We start from the raw sequence: 23634 nt of genomic DNA, 5'->3' as shown, positions 1-23634 counted from the left end.
CGTCCTCCCGACCGGGCTAAAGTTGCGCAAATGAACACCACGGCGGGCAAATACTCACCGGCCGCAGCAGGAACCCGGGCTGTGGAGATTTTAGGGAGTTTAAGGCAACTCGGCCGCGGGCGAGGCGGGCGGCGGCGCGGGGACGGCGAGCGGCCGAGGCGGCGGCGGCGCGCGGCGCTCGGGCTGGGCGGCGCGGAGACGCTCCGGCTCTGCCAGGGACTGCGCTGCAACAAAGGACTTCCGCTGCCGCACAGCCGCGCCTGCCGCACCGCACTGAGCCGGCCCCGCTTACGCGGCGACTCCGGGTCTGCCCACCAGCTCGCCGCGGCGTCCGCCAGCCTTCCCCTCCCTCTCGCCCGCCCACCCACTCCGCCGCTGGCGGCTAGGGGCACCCGCAGCCGCCTGTTTGTTGCAACAAGTTTCAGCGTCGGGCGCGGGGGAGGCTGGCACGGCCCGCACGGCGGGGGCCGGCGCGGGGCGGCCTGACCACCCCTCTCTCTCCTCTCCCGAGGCTAGGCTGGGGACCTCCTCCTGTTTGCACAGCTGGAAAGCGCGGGGCTCCTCCCGACTCCCCAAGGGCTCGAGGCCGCGGCCCCACCCCGCCCAGATGTCGGACCCCGGCCCCGCACCGCTCCGCAGCTGGGCCCGCCCCCGCCGTACCCCCCCTCCCCGGGTGTTCTGGGGGCGCCCTCGCCCGCCCCGGGCCGCCCATGCCCCACGCTCTCCCCCCCCCAACCCGCCTTCCGTGGGCCCGTCCGCCTCGGGGCCTGAGTCACTTCCCCCGCCATGCCCCACCCCGCCCAGCCCGCCTCCCCACCCCGCCGCTCGGCCTCGCTGGCCCCGCGCCCTCACCCCGGTCCCGCCGAACACGCGGGCGCATTCTCCCCGCCCCCGCCCGGACTGAAGGGGCGCCCGTGTTTTTGCACACCCCGGGGAAAGTCCCCGGGTCACGCGGCTGTGTGTGGGGAGCCCGTGACGCTCAGGCTCGTCCCCACGCTTCCGCCCAGAGTCACGACAGGGGACTTGTGGCGGCGGTACTCTGCGCGCGGGCCGACCCCCGCCCGGCCACTCCGGCGGGCTGGCGCGCACGTACGCACGCACGTACGCACGCACACCAGCTCCGGCGCCGCGGGTTCTTCGGCTACCAGGCGCACGGTCACGTGGTTCCACCGCACGGCGGCTGGCGCGGGAAGCCGCGCGAGAGCGGGCCCCGGGGTGCGTGAACGGCGCCTTTGCGTGCTGTGCGCCGCGCGGGAGCCCGCCCCTCCCGCACGGAGGAGCCGGCCCGCCGCCGCGGCGGAGTCTGGGTAAGCGTCCCGGCCCAGCCCCTGTGGGCTGCTCCGGGCTCAGTCCCTCCCGCCGCGAACCACTCGGGGCGGCGGCTGCTGCACGGGTCGCGGGGACCGATGCAAGTAGCCGGGGTGAAGGGTGTTTCTGGTCCGTTTGAGATGTCAGTCTGGGCGCAGGAGGAAAATGGCAACCGCGGCAGAGCTCGGGGCGCAGTGGATGCCCTGACCTACCTTCGCTGCGGGCCGCCGGGGCCTGACGCTGGCGGGGATGGCGCGCGGGGCCTTCGCAGAGGCATGGAGTCCTGTTGGCTGCGGGGCCTGCTGCGACCCCGCACGGGCGAGGCCCGAGGCTGCTTCCCCTGGGCGCCGGGCCTGCGCGGATTTGCTGGCTGGGCTACGGGGACGGAGCGACCACCTCCCTTCCTCCCCCTCCAGTGTGTGAGCTCCCAGATTCAAGGGGAGGAGGCCCACCTACTCCGACTATTCTTTTTTAAATGTTTGGCTCCCATGCAAACCCAGTGTTTCGTTTTGAAGCCTGAACCATCTTATCATCGCCGTCATTATTTGAAGAAATCAAGCTGTTATCAGTTGCTTTGGCAACGCCTAGCAAAGTATCTGGGAACTGACCGCAGCTAACAAACGTGTTTTATAAATTAACACCGGTGTTCTTCCTCCATTGCAAAGGGATCCAATTTGGCATTCTTTCCTTTGAAACTCAAGTGCTTTTGAAGGGGCTGTTGATTCTCTCATATATTCTGTCAACTTTAGAATCTCGCCAAACTTTAGACCTCATATAAAATCCAGTTCATCCTTTTCCTTTTCAGACCTGATGAGCACTTCGTTGCTTAGTCTGGGTCTTACCTCTCAATTGCTGAACGTGACACCTGCAGTCACTTTTGTTGTGTCATTCACCTCTGTACCAAGAATGAAACTGCCAGTTTAACCTGCTCTGGGCAGTGTATTCACCAGCGGTGATTACAGTTGCCTTGAAAATTTCTCAAGTTCATTGAGAAATCGGGCTCGGCCAGTTGAAATGGCCCAGTGTCTAGGATAGACGGTAATGATTTTGGAGCCCATACCACACATCTCTTCATTCCTGGTGTCTGCAAGAATCATAGACAGTTGTCACAGATAGTTGGTTGTTCCTTTAGGTTAAGGCATCACATTCTCTTAGTAGTCTGGATGTGTTTGACTTAAGGGTAAAGGAAGACTCCTTTACCCATTATGCTGGTGTGCTAGACATAAATTCAATTTGATGGCTAGAGATGCCATCAGGAAATCATAATGCATAAGGGGATAGCAAGAAAACAGGAAGGGAGTCCACAAGACCCACCCTACCTTTTTTGCCCAGACCCACCCTAGACGTCTTTTTGGATATAGTAAAGATGATTTCTCAAGTTTGGTTCATATTTATTAAGTACCATCAGTGGGCCAACTTCCATTCCCGCTGCTTTCATGGGTGAATTTTGAAGCCTTACTAAAAAGAGAAGGTCTTGTTGTCTCTGTGTTACAAATAATGTTAGGAGCCTGAGGAAATGAGGTCAGAGAGATTTACCTGACTGTGCTGATGTAATCATTTGCAGAGGAATTTAAGCCTAGATCACTTATCTTTCAAGTCTAGTCAGTGCCCTTATGCATTATATCGAGCTCCCACTTCAAACCAGGAAGGGAGTGAGAGAATCGCCTGTGGCTGATTTATTGGCGCCTGTGGTTGCCCAGAGAGGCCAACTAGGACTTTCAGCTGCCCTCTACGTTTAGAAAGTGGAGCTATGTGCTTCCACCCTATCTCCTGAGGGGAATGCTAAGGAGCCAGGCTGTCTAGCTGGGGAGGAGGGGCCCAAGGGCCTTGGCCATAAAATATCCTAGCCAGGGCAGTGCTGGGAAGTATTGCATAATGCCCTCCTACTACTGAACCAAAGTGATTTATTCGCTATAATCTGTAGGTAGTGTTTCGCCAACTTGTCCATTTCAGTAGTAATGGCCAGAAAAGAGTTGGAAATTTCATATTGTAGATTCCCCCTCCCCCTCTTTTTTTAAAGTTAAAGTGCAAGCCTGGTGCTGGTGGCTCATGCCTGTAATCCTAGCTACTAAGGAGTCTGAGATCTGAGGATTGTGCTTCAAAGCCAGCCTGGGCAGGAAAGTCCATGAGACTCTTTTTTTTTTTGTCGGTCATGGGGCTTGAACTCTGGGCCTGGGCACTGTCCCTCAGCTCTTCAGCTCAAGGCGAGTGCTCTACCACTTGAGCTACAGCGCCACTTCCAGTTTTCTGGTGGTTTATTGGAGATAGGAGTCTCACGTTCTCTCCTTCCCCGGGCTGGTTTTGAACCGAGATCCTCAGATCTCAGCCTCCTGAGTAGCTAAGATTACAGGCATGAGCCACCAGCGGCAGGCCTCCATGAGACTCTTATCTCCAATTAACCACCAGAAAACTGGAAGTGGCGCTGTAGCTCAAGTGGTAGAGCACTAGCCTTGAGCTGAAGAGCTCAGGGACAGTGCCCAGGCCCAGAGTTAAAGCCTCACAACCAAACAAAAAACAATGCAGGTGCTCTGACCTTGAAAATGTAAAATACTTTTACACCACTCATTTCTGTTTATTTAATCCACAGAACTTGCAAACTCCAGCCCTTTGAGAGGAAAAGGTGTTCTTTTTGCTAGTTACCAGCACAAGCAATGGAGTTAGATGGGGTTTTTTGATCTCTGCTTCATGGCATTTTTAGTTGTGTGTCCTAAATATAAATTTCATCCTTATCTGCAAAATACAAATAGTGAAAATAATACATTAGTACCATGGGGGTTGAAAGAAATTGTATGGGCTGGGAATATGGCTCAGTGGTAGAGTGCTTGCCTGGCATGCATGAAGCCATTGGTTCAATTCCTTAATGCCACATAAAGAGAAAAGGCTGTAAGTGGTGCTGTGGATCAAGTGGTAGAGTATTATCCTTAAGCAAAAGAAGCTCAGGATCAGTGTCTAGACCCTGAGTTCAAGGCCTAGGACTGGCAAAAAAAAAAGACTATGTAAGGCATTTATCACAAGGCTTTGGATATAGTATTACTCTTCATAATAGTAAATATTGGAAATACTACTATATTCCCCTACCATAGGAAAGATACTGCTACTTGAACTTTTGAAAAAGAGTGGAAGAAGTAAAGCAATCATAAATTTGAGGATTATTACTTGGTCTTATTTATACTTGTTTCTCCCATATACACTGCCCTCTGGTCTTGGGGCTTGAACTCAAGGCCTGGACCCTATCCCTGAGCTTTTTTGCTCAAGGTTAGTGCTCTATAACTTTGAGCCATAGTGCCACTTCTGGTTTTCTGGTGGTTAATTGGAGAAAAGTCTCACTGGGTGGCTCACGCCTGTAATCCTAGATACTCAGGAGGCTGAGATCTGAGGATCACAGTTCAAAGCCAGCCCGGGTAGGAAAGTCTGTGAGACTCTTATCTCCAATAAAAACCACTAGAAAACTGGTAGTGTCACTGTGGCTCAAGCGGTAGAGCGCTTGCCTTGAGATGAAGAGCACAGGGACAGCGCCCAAGCTCAGAGTTCAAGCCCCATGACCGACCAAAAAAAAAAGGGGGTGGGGGTCTCACAGACCTTCCTGCCCAGGCTGGTTTTGAACTATGATTCTCAAATCTGAGTAGCCTCCTGAGTAGCTAGGATTATAGGTGTGAGCCACTGGCTCCTAGCTCTCCCCACCCCCCATTTTGAAAAATATTTTTTCCAATTTGGAGGAAAAGTGTTCATAGTGTTAAGTTTTTTAAATTTTTCTAATTCATTTCTTCCCTGGTTATAAATAAGTTATACACAGATGTTTCATTTCTTCTGAAAAAGGTAGGCCCTTTAAGCAAAGGGTTTCATTAGTCTTCGTGGGTAATATGTTCATGGAACTGTGATTCTCTGCCAAAAGAAGTGTTGTTTGACTTACTCCCATAAATAATCATTGCTCTTGCTCACTATGCTCTCCAGGTTTACTAGCGTGAGTACCTAATTTTTTTTTTCTGTTAGAAATACCTACATCCATCTATCCGTCTGTCTGTCTGTCTGTCTATCTATCTATCTATGGGCTAAGAAGAATCTTCTTCACAGGGTTCTGTATTTTTTGTTTTGTTTTGCTTTAAGTTCTTATAGTTTATACTCTGTGTTACCCTTTGTTGACCTGGTGCTATGGCTTTATCAGGCTTTCCACAGCAGAGTTGGAGACAGAGAAAGCTGTTGGTGTCTGTCAACAGACAGGAGGCCCATACTAACATTTCCTTATTCAGTTAAAAGTTGCTAGAGCGTAACTGCTCTTCCTGTATCATCTACAGCTACTTCTCTAACATTTGTACATTTTCATAAATATATGTCTAGAATATAGGACCAATTCTACCTCAGGTCCTAGTTTCAGATATGGGGTTGCTATATCATTTTTAGATATTATGGAAGTAAGTATAAAGGAATATGGACATAATTCTTTTTCTTAATTTTTTTTTCAGCCAGATGCCAGTTGCTCATGCCTATAATTTTCACTATGTAGGCGGCTGAGATATAAGGATTAAGGTTCAAAGCCAGCCCAGGCAGGAAAATCCATGAGACTTTTACTTCCAGTGAACTTCAAGAGTTGGAAGGGGAGCTGTGGCTCAAGTGGTAGAGTGCTAGCCTTGAAAAAAAAGAAAGAAAAAAGCTCAAAGACAACACTTAGGCCCTGAGTTCAAGCCCTAAAACCAGCACTCACAAGAAAATATATGTGTAGCTGGGTGTGGGTGGCTCACGCCTGTAATCCTAGCTAGTCAGGAGGCTGAGATCTGAGGATCATGGTTCAAAGCCAGCCGAAGTAGAAAAGTCTGTGAGACTCTTATGTACAATTACCCACCAGAAAACCAGAAGTGGTGCTGTGGCTCAAAGTGGTAGAGCACTAACATTGAGCAAAAAAAGCTCAGAGGCAGTAGCAAGGCCCCCAGTTAAAGCACCAGGACTGACAAAAAAAAGTATTTGATCGGTCGTGGGCCTTTGAACTCTGGGCTTGGGTTCTGTCCCTGCACTTTTCAGCTCAAGGCGAGTGCTCTACCACTTGAGCCAGAGAACCACTTTCTGTTTTTTCTAGTGGTTTATTGGAGATAAGAGTCTCATGGACTTTTTTGCCTGGGCTGGCTTTGAACTGTGATCCTCAGATCTCAGCCTTCCTGAGTAGCTAGGATTACAGGTGTGAGCTACCAACGCCTGGCAAATTATGTCTTTTATAATATAGCACTTGGAATAGTTTTTATTTTATAGCCATAGTAAGTAGGTTAGAAATCATGAAACATTTCTCTGACAATTTTCTCGTCTTAATTAACCATCAAATCTCAGTGACACAAAGAAAATAAGTTTTTCCTCAAAAAGAGCACTTTAATCCCTTTATTCTTTTTTGTTTATTTTTTACAAGGATTCTTAACATCCTGACAGAATGAAGAGCAGTGTGATCCAGAATATCATTCTGGCTACTTAGATCTGAGAGTACAGTCCAATGCAGTGGATTTTTTTAAACAAAACCAATGATGTTGATTGTCAAGCAAATAACCAATTAAACATAAAGATTAGTATAAGCTTATTTCATCTTACTTAGTTTGAACTGATCAAGAGTTACTACACTTTAGAAGGTAAATAAAGCCAGGTTCCAGTGGCTCAGGCCTGTAATCCAAGTTACTCAGGAGGCTGAGATCTGAGGATCCCGGTTCAAAGCCAGCCCAGGCAGGGAAGTCAGTGAGACTCTTATCTCCAATAAACCACTCAGAAAATCAGAAGTGGTGCTGTGGCTCAAGTTGTAGAGTTCTCTCTTTGAGACGAAGAGCTCTGCAATAGCGCCCAGGCCAAGAGTTCAAGCCCCACAACCAAAAAAAAAAAAAAAAAAGGTAAATAAGGTTTTTTTGTCTTTTAAATACTAGTACTAAGCCTGTTGTTATTAATGTTGCTTTGATGACAGATAAAGTTTAAATAAGTTTTGTTTCTTGTAAGTTTTCCTGTAATCTCTTTCGCATCTTAGAATTTCTACCAAAATTTCTTAAATGTAATTTTTAAGATCTTTCTATATGTGTGGGAAATTTTGGCCATTCCACATGGCACAAAAACTAACATGAATGGTCAAATGATTAGCAAAGGTTATAGAAAAATCCTAGATAGGGCTAGAAGGTTTTTTTTTTTTGGGGGGGTGGTCCGGTCATGGGGCCTGAGCTCTGGGCTTGGACACTGTCCCTCAGCTCTTCAGGTCAAGGCTAGCGCTCTACCACTTGAGCCACAGCACCACTTCTGGCTTTTTTTTTCTTTTTGCTTATGTGGTGCTGAGGAATCGAACCCAAGGCCTCAGGCATGCAAGGCAAGCGCTCTACCACTGAGCCACCTTCCCAGCCTCTAGAAGTTTTTTCAGTAGTAGAGAACATGCACCATAAAGGCTTGGGTTAATTCCCCAGCAGAAAGAAAGGAGGGGAAGGAAAAGAAAGGAAGAAAAAACTTATCTAATAATTTGCAAAATAGGTTTATTAGAAAATATTCTAAGCTAGGCAGTAGTGGCACATGCCTATAATTCTAACTACCCAGAAGACTGAGACCTAGAAGGACCAGGTTCAAAGCCCCTGTGGTTTTTACTCCAGCAGAGAAGTTGGAGAGATTTCATTCCAATTAACCAACAAAAAGCCAGGTTGGAAGCATAGCTCAAGTGGTAGAGTGCCATCTGAGTGAGCAAGCAAGCCAAGTGAGAATATGAGGCTTCAAGTCCTGGTACAAAAAAGAAAACAAAAGTCTAATAGCTTTGCAGTGGATCGAAACTGTAGGCTGAGACAAAATGATTATGTGTTAAAATGGCAAAAGGTTTTTTGTTTTTGTTGAGCCATTACTGGAGCTTGAACTTGGCCTGGGAGCTGTTTTTTTAACTTTTTCTCTAGGACTAGTATGCTACCACTTGAGCCACACCACCATTTTTAGCTTGTTGGTTAATTGGAGATAAGAGTCTCATGGACTTTCCTGCCCAGGCTCACTTCTCAATCTTGATACCAGTGTCTTGAGTAGCTAGAATTACAGGTGTGAGCTGCTGGTGCCTGACTAGGATCTACCTTTTGTAAATCCAACTTCTCAATATGCTTAGCCTGTAATCCAGCTATTCAGATTTTCATAATCTTTTTTTAATAATGCTTAGTATCAAACCCAGGACCTTGCTCATGTTATGCAAGTACTCTACTACTGAGCTACCTCCCACCAACTAGACAATACTTTTTATTACAATGTGAATGGATCCTGAAACTAAAACTCTTTAGGACAGTTGATAAAGAATGATAGATGATTAATTCCTATTGAAGTAGTTCCACAGACTAAAACAATAAACTTGAAGAAAAGATTTTTTTAAAAAATGAGTACATGAGCTGGGTGCTAATGGCTCATGCCTGTAATCCTACCTACTCAGGAAGCTGAGATCTGAGGATCATGGTTCAAAGCTAGCCCTGGCAGGAAAGTCTGTGAGACTCTCCAGTTAACCACACAAAGCTGGAAGTGGAGCTGTGGCTCAAGTGGTAGAGTGCTAGCCATGTCCAAAAAAGTTCAGGCCCTGAGTTCAAATTCCAGGACTGGCTAGCCATAGATGTTTCCATTTCTATGGCTTCTAGTCTAAGAGAAAGTCCCTCAGTTGGTGGCATGAAATGGCTAAAATAGAACTAACAGACTCTTGCTTGAAAAGGAACCAGAATTCAGAATACCATTTGGGAAGTGAAGGGGACATCCTATATGTATACTGTAGATCAGTGTCCACGTAGCACATCTAAGGCTAAAAAAGCTGAACAGAGATGCTAGCTGCTGCCCACATGAAGAGCACATAACAGTATAAATCCAGCCTAAGTTAGTTAACAAAAATGAAAATAGTACTCTTTGGAGGACTCTTACAAAGTCCATAGTCCATAATCACACTTTTTAGGATTTAATCTAAAATGACTAGACATGACAAAAAAAAAAATCACCTATGATAGCGATTAATGCCACAGTGACCAAAAGGTTAACACAGAAGATTTAAAACAGTTATTATGGCAATGCATAAGAAGAGAAAGCAAAATAAACATGAATGAATAGGAATTTGTAGCAGAGAAGTAAAATCTTAAAAAGGAAATGAAATGAAAATTTAGCCCTGAAATTAGAATATCTGAAATCATAAAGTATTACTTTAGTCAGTTATTGGCTTTAGTCAGTTATAAATGACAAAGAGTATGAATTTGAGGGTAGATTAATAGAAATTAATCTGAAATTTTTATGAACTCTAAAGATCAGTGCTTTATATTGGTGTCAAGTTTGTTATTCCAGGTTTCCTAAAGTCCTAGACTCTTCCTGTTACATGCTGTACTCACCCTAGTCCTTTTCTTCTATAAGAAATAGATGTTTCTTTTCTCCACAGATAACTACTGCACCAGGTCTCCTCACTTGTGGCTCTTAGACTGCTTCCTTCAGCCCACAGGTCTTCCTTAGATCTGCAGCTCCTTCAACATCCCATCCTATCTGTGCCCATCTGCTTTCTAAAGTCCCCTTGAGTCAAATAGTTTGTCTTTCCTGAACTTGTCAGAGGCTACCAGTTATCTCTGTGTCCCCACACTTAGAGGTGTTTTTAGTGGGCCTCACCCGCATTTTTCTTCAATACTTTGTTTCATTGCCACCTCCTGCCTCTGAAGTTCTTGCCTCTTCTCACCTTCCTTCTCTTCCCTCAATGATAGTGTTTTCTTATTTCTCCCTCTGTTTTATTGTATCTTTTCTTTTTTTTTTTTTTTTTGCTGGTCATGGGGCCTGAACTCTGGGTCTAGGCGCTGTCCCTCAGCTCTTCAGCTCAAGGCTAGTGCTCTACCACTGGAGCCACAGTGCCACTTCTGGCTTTTTCTGTTTATGTGGTGCTGAGGAATCGAAACCAGGGCCTCATGCTTGCAAGGCATGCACTCTACTGCTGAGCTATCTTCCTAGCCCCTGTTTTATTGTATCTTTTCTATGCAAAGATTCCTATTTAGATTTCATTTTTTTTTTCCCACCATGGGGCTTGAACTCAGGGCCTGGACATTATTCCTGAGCTTCTTTGTGCTCAAGGCTAGCACTCTACCATTTGAGCCACAGTGCCTCTTCCAACTTTTTGGTGGTTAATTGGAGAGTCTCACAAAGTTTCCTGCCAGGGCTGGCTTTGAACCGAGATCCTCAGATCTCAGTTCCTGAGCAGCTAGGATTATAGGCATGAGCTACCCCAGCACTGGGCTTCCATTTTTTTCCCCTCTTAATTTCATTGTGTGTGTGTTTTTTTGTTTTTTTTTTGGGTCCGGTCATGGGGCCTGAACTCTAGGCCTGGGAGTTGTCCCTCAGCTCTTCAACTCAAGCCTAGAGCGCTACCACTTGAGCCACAGCACCACTTCCGGCTTTTTTCTTTTTGCTTATGTGGTGCTGAGGAATCGTGAACCCAGGGCCTCAGGCATGCAAGGCAAGCGCTCTACCACTGAGCCACCTTCCCAGCCCCTCATTGTGTGTTATTGTGTCATTCCGTCTAGTTTTTCTCACATGAGCTTTGTCCCACCTATTCCTTCTACTGATCATCAGGCATTTCTACTTCTATGTCCTGGAGTATATACTTTGAACTCACTGTATCCAAAATGAAACCTTTACTAAAGTCAGTTTCTGTGCTTTAGCTCTGGTGGGGCTTCGCCTTTATGTCAACAAAGTGACAGCTACTCTGGAAATACATTCTGAAGAAATGGATGAATTCTCCCATTTACCCTGCCTTCAACTCAGTTTCTGGCTGACCTCATCTAGTCTGCTGTCAAATATACCTCTTGTATTATGTATTCCTTTATTCCCAACTGCTTTCACTTGGCTATTGTAGTAGGCTCCTGATTATTCTTTTTTTTTTTTTTTGGCCTCAAGTTCCTCAGTTGGGCCTTTTTTGCTTATAGCTTGTGCTGTACACTAGAAATATACCTCTAGTCTGTGTCTTTGGCTGGTTAATTGGAGATAGAGTCTTCCAGATTCCCTCCCTCCCTTCACTGACTTTGAACTTTGATCCTCTGGGGCTGGGAAGGTGGCTCAGTGGTAGAGCGCTTGCCTTGCATGCTCGAGGCCCTGGGTTCGATTCCTCAGCACCACATAAGCAAAAAGAAAAAAAAAAGCCGGAAGTGGCGCTGTGGCTCAAGTGGTAGAGCGCTAGCCTTGAGCTGAAGAGCTGAGGGACAGTGCCCAGGCCCAGAGTTCAGGCCCCATGACCGGACCCAAAAAAAAAAAAATGAACTTTGATCCTCTATGTTTTGGCCTCCCCAGAAGCTAGAATAACAGGCAAGAGCCACCAGTGGTGTGTGATGTGTGTGTGCGTGCGTTCCTGCGTGTGTGTGTGTGTGTGTGTGTGTGTGTGTGTGTTTCGACTTTACTGAAGACAGAAATTTGAGGAAAAGGCAAATGGGTTTACTTTGCTAATCTTTTATGTGTTGCCACTAGAGCAATATCAATTCATTGGCTTTTGGATGATAGCATACTGAATACTACTAATAAGGGCTCCACTGTTTCTAAGTTATTATATGCATCATCTGATTACACTCATAACACCTTAAAGTAGATACTGTCACTACCATGTTTTGTAAGTGAAACAGGCTCAGACGGAATAGTGAATGTCCTGCCTGGATCACACAGCTAAATGAGTTGCAGAGCTGGAAATTTTAAGCTGTCAGATTGCAAGGTCCAAGCTTTCACTACTGTGATTTTCACCTTTGTACACAATAAGTAACTGATGCTGTTTTTATACAAACATCTGCTGTTCTCATTGCAAACAACTACATTTTAATCTTAACTCAGTATCCCCTTGAGCTAAACCTAGCTTTTGTTTACTGGTTTTTCTGTGCCGAACTGAATTCTTCTGTTACCTAAATAATCACATTCCTTCCATTCATTTTATTCATTTTTGTCTGTTCAAGTAAGATTAGTTTGAATGTTTTATTCTCTTTCTGAGTTATCTTATCCCCCCTTCTTCACATGCTCTCTGAACTGCTCTGATGGTGGCATAGAACACTTCTATTTCCTATTGACTATTGTTTCATATTCCTTAATAAGTTTTATCTCCATGATCTGTAATCTTCTCGACTTTAGCATCTGTGTCATTTTTTTCCTTGCTACAAGCCTTGTACAGTGTTATGCATTCAATATTTGTGTTACATTTGTTCAGGAGTATTTGTCGAGTAAACTAAAAAGCAAAACAAAACAAAAACTGTTAGGCTGAAATCTGAGTATCTTGGTTCCAACCAGTCTGGGCAGAAAAGTCCATGACATTCTTTTTTTTTTTTAAAGTTCTTTACTCCCCATTTATTTATTAAATTATGTATTTATGACTGTTTTTATTTTCTCACATATATTTATCACTCTCTGCATTTATTTTCCCTTCAGAGTCCTGCATCTTTTTTGGGGGGGCGGGGTCCAGTCGTGGGGGCCTGTACTCTGGGCCTGGGCGCTGTCCTCCAGCTTTTTTCCTTTTGCTGATGTGGTGCTGAGGAATCGAACCCAGGCATGCAAGGCAAGTGCTCTACCACTGAGCCACCTTCCCAGCCCTCCATGACACTCTTATCTTCAGTTAACTACCAAAAGCCAGAAGTGAAGGTGTGACTCAAGTAGTAGAGTGCCAGCCTTTGATGACAAAGCTAAGCTCAAGGCCCTGTGTTCAGTCTTTAGTACCAGCATACACACACATACAGAGTAGCTGCGCCAGGCACCAGTGGTTCACGCCTGTAATCCTTGCTACTCAGGTTGCTGAGATCTATGGATCGAGGTTTGAAACCATCCCAGGCAAGAAAATCTATGAGGCTTATCTTCAATTAACCAGGAAAAGCTGGAATGTCACTCATGAGACACTGATCTCCAATTAACCACAAAAAGTGGAGCTGTTGCTCAAGTGGAGCACTAGCCTTGAGCACAAAAGTTCAGGGACCCAGTCCCAGAATTCAAGCCCCAGAACTGACCCAGGCAAAAAAAAAAAAAAAAGTAACTGTTAACTCAGACCATTAACTACAAGATTTTTTTTTGTGTGTGTGGCACTTTTTCCCATATTACTCAGTGGTTCATTATACCAATTCACAATTTAGATAGGAAGTACTGGTGAAAATGTTTATGATACATGGTTGGTTGTTTGTTTGTAAAGCTGGGTAAAGATACTTCTATTTGAGGGTTAGGGCTCAATGGTAGAATGTTTAGCATGCTATGAGGCCTTGGGTTCAATTCTCAGTACTATAGAAATATACTTCAGCTAGGCACCGGTGGCTCACGCCTGTAATCCTAGCTACTCAGGAGGCTGGGATCTGAGGATCACGGTTCAAAGCCAGCCCAGGCAGGAAAGTCCGTGAAACTCTTATCTCCAATAAAAACTACCAGAAAACCAGAAGTGGTGCTGTAGCTCAAGTGGTAGAGTGCTGGCCTTGAGCTGAAGAGCTGAAGGACAGCGCTCAGGCCAAGAGTTCAAGCTCCATGACCAACAAAAAAAAAAGAAAGAAACTTCAGTTTGAGCCATGTCATTAAAGAAATGCTTGCCTCAAGCTGGGAAGGTAGCACAGTGGTGGAGCGCTTGCCTTGCATGCATGAGGCCCTGGGTTTGATTCCTCAGCACCACATAGCAGAAAAAGCCAGAAGTGACATTTTGGCTCAAGTGGTAGAGTACTTGCTGTGAGCTGAAGAGCTGAGGGAGAGCACCCAGGCCTAGAGTTCAGACCCCATGACCAACAAAAGAAAAAAATGCTTGCCTGGCGCCAGTGGCTTACACCTGAGATCTGAGGATCACAGTTCAAAGGCATCCCATGAGACTCTAATCTCCAATAAACTACTCAGAAAAAACCAGAAGTGATGTTGTGGCTCAAGTGGGAGAGCACTAGCCTTGAGCACAGAGAGGTTCAGGCCCTGAGTTCAATCCCCAGGATTGGCAAAAACAAAACAAAAAATTATTGTATATGTAACCAATAAGAGCATTTTGATATACTATATAAAAATCATAAACACCAAGTTTGGCACGGTGGCTACCTTTGAGGGTAACATAGATCAGGGAATAAAATGAAGGAGAGACACTAAAGAGTAACCATCAAGTTTGTGATGTTTGTTTTCTTCTCCAAGTAGTGGGGACTTGGGGATTTTTCATTGCTTTCAGTATCTACTTCTATTTTTTTGGGGGGGAGGGGAAAGGGTCCGGTTGGGGGCCCTGAATTCTGGGCCTGGGCGCTGTCCCTCAGCTCTTCAGCTCAAGGCTAACACTCACCACTTGAGCCACAGCACCAATTCCGGCTTTTTTTTTTTTCTGCTTATTTGGTGCTGAGGAATCAAACCCAGGGCCTCATGCATGCAAGGCAAGTGCTCTACCACTGAGCCACCTTCCCAGCCGCAACATGCTTATTTATAAATTATCCCACTTTTAAAATAAAATAATCAAAATATGGAACATGAATGTATTCAATGGAATTTTACTCATCTATCATAGTATGTCATTTGCAGGGAAATAGATGGACCTAGAAAACATTAAATGAAGTAAGTCAAATTCTGAGAGACAAAACCACAGTTTCTCTCATATGTGGAATACAAACATACATGATGACATTTATGTCATCATATGTATATATACACAACTTGACTATAGGGAGGAATCCAATTATGTAACTGCTCTGTTCAAGTAACAAACTGTATCACAATGAATACCAGAAGTTGAAACATGTTCTGGGGCTAAGAGGAAGAACATGAATGGAGGGAGGAAGGGTGAACAAATGAAGTCATTTATTATATAAAAATTGAACTATGGGACAAGAAGAGATGGGGAGAACAAGGAAGGGGATGACATTGATCAAGATACATTATAGTCATCCTGACTTCTGAAATTGAAACTCCTTGGTACAACTATTAAGAATAGACAAAGCCGGGGCTGGGAAATTGGCTCAGTGGTAGAGTGCTCGCCTTGCATGCTTAAGCCCTGGGTTCGATTCCTCAGTACCATATAAGCAGAAAAAAAAAAAAAAGCCGGAAGTGGCGCTGTGGCTCAAGTGGTAGAGCGCTAGCCTTGAGCTGAAGAGCTGAGGGACAGCGCCCAGGCCCAGAGTTCAGGCCCCATGACCGGACCCAAAAAAAAAAAAAAAAAAGAATAGACAAAGCCGGGCGCCAATGGCTCATGCCTGTAATCCTAGCTACTCAGGAGGCTGAGATCTGAGGATCGCGGTTCAAAGCCAGCCAGGGCAGGAAAGATCATGAGACTCCTATCTCCAATAAACCACCAGAAAACCGGAAGTGGTGCTGTAGCTCAAGTGGTAGAGTGCTCACCTTGAGCTGAAGAGCTTAAGGACAGCACCCAGGCTCAGAGTTCAAGCCCCATGACTGACAAAAAAAAAAAAAAGTCCGTGAGACTCTGATCTCCAATAAACCACCAGAAAACCAGAAGTGGCACTGTGGCTCAAGAGTTAGAGTGCTCGCCTTGAGCTGAAGAGCACAGGGTCAGCGCTCAGGCCCAGAGTTCAAGCCCCACAACCGACAAAAAAAAAAAAAGAATAGACAAATGTAAAAATAACCAGCCTTTTCTGATAGCTCATGTCTATAATCCTAACTACTCAGGAGGCTGAGATCTGAGGATCTCAGTTTAGAGCCAACCCAGGCAGGAAAGTACATGAGTACATGAGATTAACCACTAAAAAGCCAGAAATGGAGGTGTAGCTCAGGTGGCAGAGTGCCAGCATTGAGCAAAATAGCTAAAGAATAGCACTCAGGCCCTGAGTTCAAGCCCCAGTACCAGCACTAAGTAAATAAATTAATTCTTTCTTTCTTTCTTTCCTTCCTTCCTTCCTTCCTTCCTTCCTTCCTTCCTTCCTTCTTCCCTTTCTTTCTTCCTTCCTTCCCTTCCTTCCTTCCTTCGTTCGTTCCTTCCTTCCTTCCTTTTCTTTCTTTCTTTCTTTCTGTCTGTCTGTCTGTCTGTCTGTCTGTCTTTCTTTCTTTCTTTCTTTCTTTCTTTCTTTCTTTCTTTCTTTCTTTCTTTCTTTCTTTCTTTCTTTCTTTCTTTTTTTGCCAGTTTTGAGGCTTGACCTCAGGGCCTGGGCTCTGTCCCTAAGCTTCTTTTGCTCAAGGCTAGCACTCTACCCCTTGAGCTTCAGAGACACTTCCAGCTTTTTCTGTTTATGTGGTACGGAGGAATCAAACCCAGGGCTTCATGCATGCTAGGTGAGCACTCTACCAACTAAGCCACATTCCCAGCCCTCTGTCCTTTTATATAGAGTATTCCCTATTCAATTTTATACTATGCTTTTTACTTGATAGTGTATCTTAGAGATATATCAATAAATATGTAGTTTTAATAGAAACATATTCTACTTTTTCTCAGTAAAATTATTGTCTTTACTAGTAGATATTCTGGACTTGCTAGTAAGCATTTATAGCCAGGGGGTATTTTGTCGATAACCCTCTGCTCATTATACCACAACAAACCGGAAGTACTAAGAAGGAAGCATGTTTGGCCTCTCGAGCCTGGGTTTGAATTCTTTGCTCTCCCACTTTACCAGCAGAAAGCAAATTACTTCTAACTCTGTCCATTCAGCTCCTGTGAGAGGCTAAGAGAGACAGTATTCCCTTTCTTCTTGTTTGTAGAGTTAAATGAGTGGGACTGGGGGCATGGACCAAGTGGTGGAGTGTTTGCTTGGTAAATGGGGGTGGGAAGAAGCTGAGTTTAAAAAATAAGTGAAAAGTATAATTAAATATTAGCTACTTTTATTATACCATTGCCAATCCGTCTGCTGCACATGCTTCTGTCTCCAGACACTTAAACCTATCCTGCACCATGCTGGGACCTTGATCTGTCTGGCTAGGTGAGAAACCTCATTCCCTTTTTAAAGCTTCAGCCCTCCAAAGGTTCTTCTCCCAACTATCCAAAGCTCTCTGCCAACTAGCATAGTAAAGGTAGTACAGTGTGGCCTCTCACCTGCCTGGAATGCCCTTGCTGTTCACAATGGGCATCGTGGCCAGAATCCTTCTGCGTTTTCTTCCGCATGCAAAATTCTTTCCTGCCCTCCCTTATTTGCCTCTTCTGCCTTCTCTTTCAGGAACCTATGTGCGTATCATAGTTGAGGTCAGGGTTTAGATCCTCCCTTGTAGGATTCCTGGGCTTCATATATTAAGGGTTCCTGAACTTCCTGTGATAAGTGATAAGTTCCCACAAACTTTTTTTTTTTTTGGTCAGTCATGGGGCTTGAACGCTGGCCTTGCATGTTGTCTCCCTCTGCTCTTCAGATCAAGGTTAGTACTCTATCACTTGAGCCACAGCATCACTTCCCATTTTCTGGTGGCTAATTGGAGATATGAGTCTCACAGACTCCTTGCTCAGGCTGGCTTTGAGCCTTGATCCTCAGATCTCAATCTCCTAAGTAGCTAGGATTACAGGAGTGAGCCACTGGTGCCCGGCTCCCACAAACATTTTCTAATAGTTGGGAAGTCTGTCCTCCCTAAGAACAGTGACAGCTCTAGCTTAGAGAGGACTAAGATCTAGTCCTAGCTCTAGTTGGGACAGGATCCCTGTCATGTTACGCTCATTTATAGCTAGCATTTCAGTCATAGTTTCCATTACAACATGATTTCCACCTGAGTTACCTCATTTGACTCTGAGGCAGGAATCATTACCTCATTTTCATTTTTTAAATTAGGAAACATTATTAAAAGCCTGGTCCTGAGCTGGGGGCTGTAGCTCAGTGGTAGTGTGTACAAAGCTCTGGGTTTGATCCCAACACTAAAAAAGGAGGAAGAAAAGGAGGAGGAAGGAAGGAAAAGAAAAAGAAACATTATTACATAGATGAAAAAGAACAGGCCTGGGCTGGGAAGGTGGCTCAGTGGTAGAGCGCTAGCCTTGAGCTGAAGAGCTGAGGGACAGCGCCCAGGCCCAGAGTTCAGAGTTCAGGCCCCACGACTGGACCCCAAAAAAAAAAGAACAGGCCTTCCTTTCATTAGTGTTTCACTTATATTAAGCTACCTTCTTACTATGCTGAAACAGTCCGTAATTGACGGCTTAGCAGTTTGTATCAGTTGTCATAAGGGGGAAAATGTAATGTTAGCTAAGTTTGAGGTAAATTAACAATATTAAAATTATTGAATAATTTCATTTAAATTTAGGTCTCCTTGGTTTATGGTACTTAGGTATTCTTGGTTTATAATGAATTTTATATAAAATTATATAGATATATCCAAACATGTATGTTTATGTTGCTCTTTTTTTCAGAGTCACAATGGATAATACCAGCCATAGCCTTGTCCTTCTACAGCAGTTGAACATGCAGCGAGAATTTGGTTTTCTCTGTGATTGCACAGTTGCTATTGGAGATGTGTACTTCAAAGCCCACAGAGCCGTGCTTGCTGCTTTTTCTAACTATTTTAAGATGATATTTATTCACCAAACAAGGTAAGGGTATATTATTTTTGTAAATAAGAATTTTTTAAATCTTGTGATACGTATGTGTGCACATGTGCACATATATTTTTATACCTCTTGAACCACACTCCCCACTCCGAGCCCCCTCCCTTTTTTTTTTGTCGGTCGTGGGGCTTGAACTCTGGGCTTGGGCACTGTCCAGCTCTTCAGCTCAAGGCGAGTGTTCTACCGCTTGAGCCACAGTGCCACTCCTGGTTTTCTAGTAGTTTTATTGGAGATGAGAGTCTCATGGACTTTCCTGCCCGGGCTGGCTTTGAACCATGATCCTCAGATCTCAGCCTCCTGAGTAGCTAGGATTACAGGTGTGAGCCACCAGCGCCTGGCCCCCCTGCCTTTTTTTTGGGCATTGCTCCTGGGGCTTGTACTCAGGACCTACATGCTGTCGTACTATCTCTGAGCCTTTGTGCTCAAGGCTAACACTCTACCACTTGTGTCACACTCTATTTCTGGCTTTTGGGGGTAGTTATTTGGAGATAAGTCTCGTGGACTTTCCTGGCCAGTCTGGCTCTGAACCTCAATTCTCATACCTCAGCCTTCTAAGTAGCTAGGATTATAGGCATAAGCCACCAGCACCCAGATCCTTCATCATTTTTTGAATTGGGTCTCACATGTATGCCCTGCCAGTCTGGTCTGTAATTCATCTATTTATACTTCCCATGTAGCTAGGATGACAGGCACATGGTACTGCATCCAGCTACCACTTGAGACAGGCTCTCTTGTTTATGCCTAGGCTGGCCTGGAAGGAGCCACAGTCCTTCTTACCTCCACTTCCAAAGTCGCTAGGATTACAGCACCCCACTCACTTCAACCTTTTTTTTTTTTTTTTGTGCCCATACTAGAGTTTGAACTCAAAGCCCTTGGATTTTTTGCTCAAGGCTGACAATCTACCATTTGAGCCGTACCCATACCTCTACTCCAGGCTTTTTACTGGTTAAGTAGAGATAAGAGTTTTACAGTCTTGCCGGGTGCTGGTGGCTCACACCTGTAATCCTAGCTACTCAGGAGGCTGAGATCTGAGGATCGCGGTTCAAAGCCAGCCTGGGCAGGAGAGATCGTGAGACTCCTATCTCCAATAAACCACCAGAAAACCGGAAGTGGCGCTGTAGCTCAAGTGGTAGAGTGCTCGCCTTGAGCTGAAGAGCTGAGGGACAGCGCCCAGACCCAGAGTTCAAGCCCCACGACCGACAAAAAAAAAAAAAAAGAGTTTTACAGTCTTTTCTGTCCAGGCTAGCTTTGAACTATGATCCTCAGATCTCAGCTACCTGATTTGCAAGCATGAGCCACCACCACCTGACTCAACCATTTTTAACAAAATTCATTGGCAGTAATTACATTCACAGGTTTTGTTGTTGTTTTTGTCAGTTGTAAGGCTTGAACTTTGGTCCTGGCCACTCTCCCTGAGCTCTTCAGCTCAAGGTGAGCACTCTACCACTTGAGCCACAGCACCACTTCTGGCTTTTTCTTGGAGATAAGAGTCTCATGAACTTTTCTGCTTTGAACCACGATCCTCAGATCTCAGCCTCCTGAGTAGCTAGGATTACAGGCATGAGCCACTGGCACCCAACTACTATTCACAGTTTTGAGAAACTCTGTACCCATTAAGCAGTGCTCTCCCTGAATACCCTATAATCTAATTCCTGTCTCTTAGAATTTCTTTCTTTTTTTTTTTTTTTTTGGGGGGGGGGGGGGAGTCCGGTCGTGGGACCTGAACTCTGGGCCTGGGCGCTGTCCCTCAGCTCTTCAGCTCAAGGCTAACGCTCTACCACTTGAGCCACAGCACCACTTCCGGCTTTTTCCTTTTTGCTTATGTGGTGCTAGGGAATAGAACCCAGGGTCTCAGGCATGTAAGGCAAGTACTCTACCACTGAGCCACCTTCCCAGCCCTGTCTCTTAGAATTTCTGTACTCTAAGCCAGGTGCTGGTGGCTCATGCCTGTAATCCTAGCTACTCAGGAGGCTGAGATCTGAGGATCACGGTTCAAAGCCAGCCTGGGCAGGAAAGACTGTGAGACTCCTATCTCCAATAAACCACCAGAAAACCGGAAGTGGCGCTGTAGCTCAAGTGGTAGAGCACTCGCCTTGAGCTGAAGAGCTGAGGGACAGCGCCCAAGCCCAGAGTTCAAGCCCCACGACCAACCAAAAAAAAAAAAAAGAATTTCTGTACTCTAAATATTTTACATAAGTAGAATCTTTTGTTGTTGTTGTTGTTGGTCATAGGGCTTGAACTCCAGGCTTGGGTGCTGTCCCTGAACTCTCGCTCAAGGCTAGTGCTCTACAACTTTGAGAAACAGAGCCACTTCTGTTTTTCTAGTGGTTGATTGGAGATAGGAGAATCATGGACTTTCCTTCCCAGGCTGGCTTGGAACCATGATCCTCAGATTTCAGCCTCCTGATTAGCTAGAATCACCGGCCTGAGCCACCAGTGCCTGGATATAAGTAGAATCTTAACAATATTTCTCCTTTTATGGCTGGCTGATTTTACATAATATAATGTTTCTAGGGGTTCATCCAATAAGGATGATATGTATCAGAACTTTATTCTGTGTCTTGTGTGCACACATTTGTGTGCATGCACACATACCCCATTTCTTGGGCTTGAATTCAGGGTCTAGTTCCCCTACTTGGCTTTTTTCTCATGACTGGTGCTCTAACCACTTGATCCACACCTCCACTTCCTGCTTTTCTCTGGTTAATTGGAGATAAGAGTCTCAGGACTTACCTTCTCCAACTAAGATCCTCTAACTAAGATCTCAGCCTCCTGATTTGCTAGAATTATAGATGTGAGCTATATTATAGATGTGAGCTACCAACACCAGCAGAAGTTCATTCTTTTTGATGGCTGAATAATATTCTATTGTATATATAAGCCACATCTTGCTTACCCATTCATCTTTTGATGGAATTTAGATTGTTTCTACCTGTTGGCTGTAGTAATAATGCTTCACTGAACATTGTCATCTGTTGGGGTCCCTGTGGTCAGTTCTTTTAATTATGTACTTAATAGATTATATCCTTAAGAGCAGGGTATCTATTTTTATCATAATTTTTCTACCCCATGTACCTAGTATAAAGCATATGGCTTAGGAATCTAAGTTTCTTTCTGTCGTCAGTGAATTGAATACATGAAGGCTTGTTGGTAGATCATAAAAGTGGCATAAAATGAAACAGTATGCTTCTGTTAACTGTGTTTCAAAAAATTGCTTTAACTTAATATTCTGCTGTTAACTAAACAGCCAATAGGTTATGATTCATATTGTGTGGGTCTGTTTTTGTTTTAACAGTGAATGCATAAAAATACAACCAACTGACATCCAACCTGACATATTCAGCTATTTGTTGCATATTATGTACACGGGGAAAGGCCCAAAACAGATTGTGGATCATAGTCGTTTGGAAGAAGGGATTCGATTTCTTCACGCAGACTATCTTTCTCATATTGCAACTGAAATGAATCAAGTGTTCTCACCAGAGACGGTGCAGTCTTCAAATCTGTATGGCATTCAGATTTCAACAACCCATAAAACAGCTGTCAAACAAGGGCTGGAGGTCAAAGACACTCCTGCCAATAACAGTGGAAACAGAGGTTCTGTCCAGGGTGACCACCCCCAGCTGCAACTCTCTCTTGCTATTGGGCTGGATGATGGTACTGCAGACCAGCAGAGGACCCATCCTTCCACTCAGGCTTTAGAGGAGTCCCAGAAGCCTCCAGTGTCCGTCAAGCAGGAAAGATGTGATCCAGAGTCTCTGATCTCCCAGGGCCGCCCCTCCCCCTCACCAGAGGTAACAGGCCCTTCTTTTACAGAAAACAGTATCAAAGTCCACATATGTCATTACTGTGGGGAGCGTTTCGAGTCCCGTAATAACCTAAGACAACATCTCCATACCCACGTGTCTGGATCACTCCCATTTGGTGTTCCTGCTTCCATTTTGGAAAGTAATGACCTTGGTGAAGTCCATCCACTAAATGAAAACAGTGAGGCTCTTGAATGCCATAGGCTCAGCTCCTTCATTGTGAAGGAGAACGAACATCAGCCTGATCACTCAAATCGAGGTTCTGCAGAGCCTTTGCAGATCAGTCAGGTGTCTTTGATCTCCAAAGACACAGAGCCAGTAGAATTGAACTGTAATTTTTCATTTTCAAGGAAAAGAAAAATCAGCTGTACCATCTGTGGTCATAAATTTCCTCGAAAGAGTCAGTTACTAGAACACATGTATATACACAAAGGTAAATCTTACCGATACAACCGATGCCAAAGGTTGGGTAACGCATTGGCTCAGAGATTTCAGCCATATTGGGACAACTGGTCTGATGTCCCCCTGAAAAGTGCTCGCTTATCACAAGAACATTTAGATTTGCCTTGCGCCTTAGAGTCAGAACTCACACAAGAAAATGTGGACACTATCCTAGTTGAGTAGCAGCTTCTTCAGAATTTTTACACCAAGGCATTTTTTTATTCATAAATTATTTTCCTCAGATTCTATTGACTTTTAAGAACAATGTATCCATGGTTTTAAGTAGTAGTCTATGGCTAATTAAATTAACTTTCATTTAGTCTAGTCTTATAAACTTCTTATAATTAAATCATATGTTAGAAATCAGAGGTTCAAGCTGGTCCTAGTAACTGAAGCCTTTACTCCTAACAGCTTGGGAGATAGAGATTGGGGGATGGTGGTTCAAGGTCAGTCAGGGCATATCAATTCTCATTCCAGTCAATAGCTGGTTGTAGTGACACTGCAGTGCATACCTGTCATCCAAGCATCAAAAGAAAGTACAAATAAGAAGATCGCAGGGGGCTGGGAAGGTGGCTCAGTGGTAGAGCGCTTGCTTTGCATGCATGAGGCCCTGGGTTCAATTCCTCAGCACCACAAAAGCAAAAAGAAAAAAGCTGGAAGTGGCGCTGTGGCTCAAGTGGTAGAGCGCTA

The 23634-nt window shown here is 45.0% G+C and overlaps 2 protein-coding genes across 6 annotated transcripts in view; one reads left to right on the top strand and one right to left on the bottom strand.

The window, feature by feature from the left end:
- The window catches only part of Zbtb1 (zinc finger and BTB domain containing 1), a 32564-nt gene extending 31688 nt beyond the window's left edge, over positions 1–876 (bottom strand). Inside the window, exon 1 of one of the 4 annotated variants that reach the window (XM_042682495.1) lies at positions 853–876. The gene's annotated coding sequence lies outside the window, so the exon portion shown is untranslated. Of the gene's footprint in view, positions 1–58; positions 157–852 lie in introns of those variants that run through there. The other 3 variants (XM_042682497.1, XM_042682498.1, XM_042682494.1) reach the window with 3 other exon arrangements.
- Positions 877–1194: 318 nt separating this feature from the next.
- On the top strand, positions 1195–23519 carry Zbtb25 (zinc finger and BTB domain containing 25). 2 transcript variants are annotated; one of them, XM_042682501.1, is made up of 4 exons: positions 2158–2260; positions 3896–3928; positions 18503–18682; positions 21993–23519. In XM_042682501.1, exons 3-4 carry the CDS (start codon positions 18510–18512, stop codon positions 23125–23127), a joined length of 1308 nt encoding a protein of 435 aa, XP_042538435.1. In that variant the 5' UTR covers positions 2158–2260; positions 3896–3928; positions 18503–18509; the 3' UTR covers positions 23128–23519. The 2 variants fall into 2 exon arrangements, with proteins under 2 accessions (XP_042538434.1, XP_042538435.1); XM_042682500.1 differs by lacking the exons at positions 2158–2260; positions 3896–3928 and adding an exon at positions 1195–1307 and having other exon boundaries at positions 21993–23495.
- Positions 23520–23634: the final 115 nt, after the last annotated feature.

This window comes from Dipodomys spectabilis, unplaced genomic scaffold (assembly GCF_019054845.1).
Source record: "Dipodomys spectabilis isolate Male_0828 unplaced genomic scaffold, ASM1905484v1 ptg000073l, whole genome shotgun sequence".
In the NCBI taxonomy this organism is placed as follows: domain Eukaryota; kingdom Metazoa; phylum Chordata; class Mammalia; order Rodentia; family Heteromyidae; genus Dipodomys; species Dipodomys spectabilis.
This window is presented reverse-complemented; position numbering and strand designations above follow the sequence as displayed.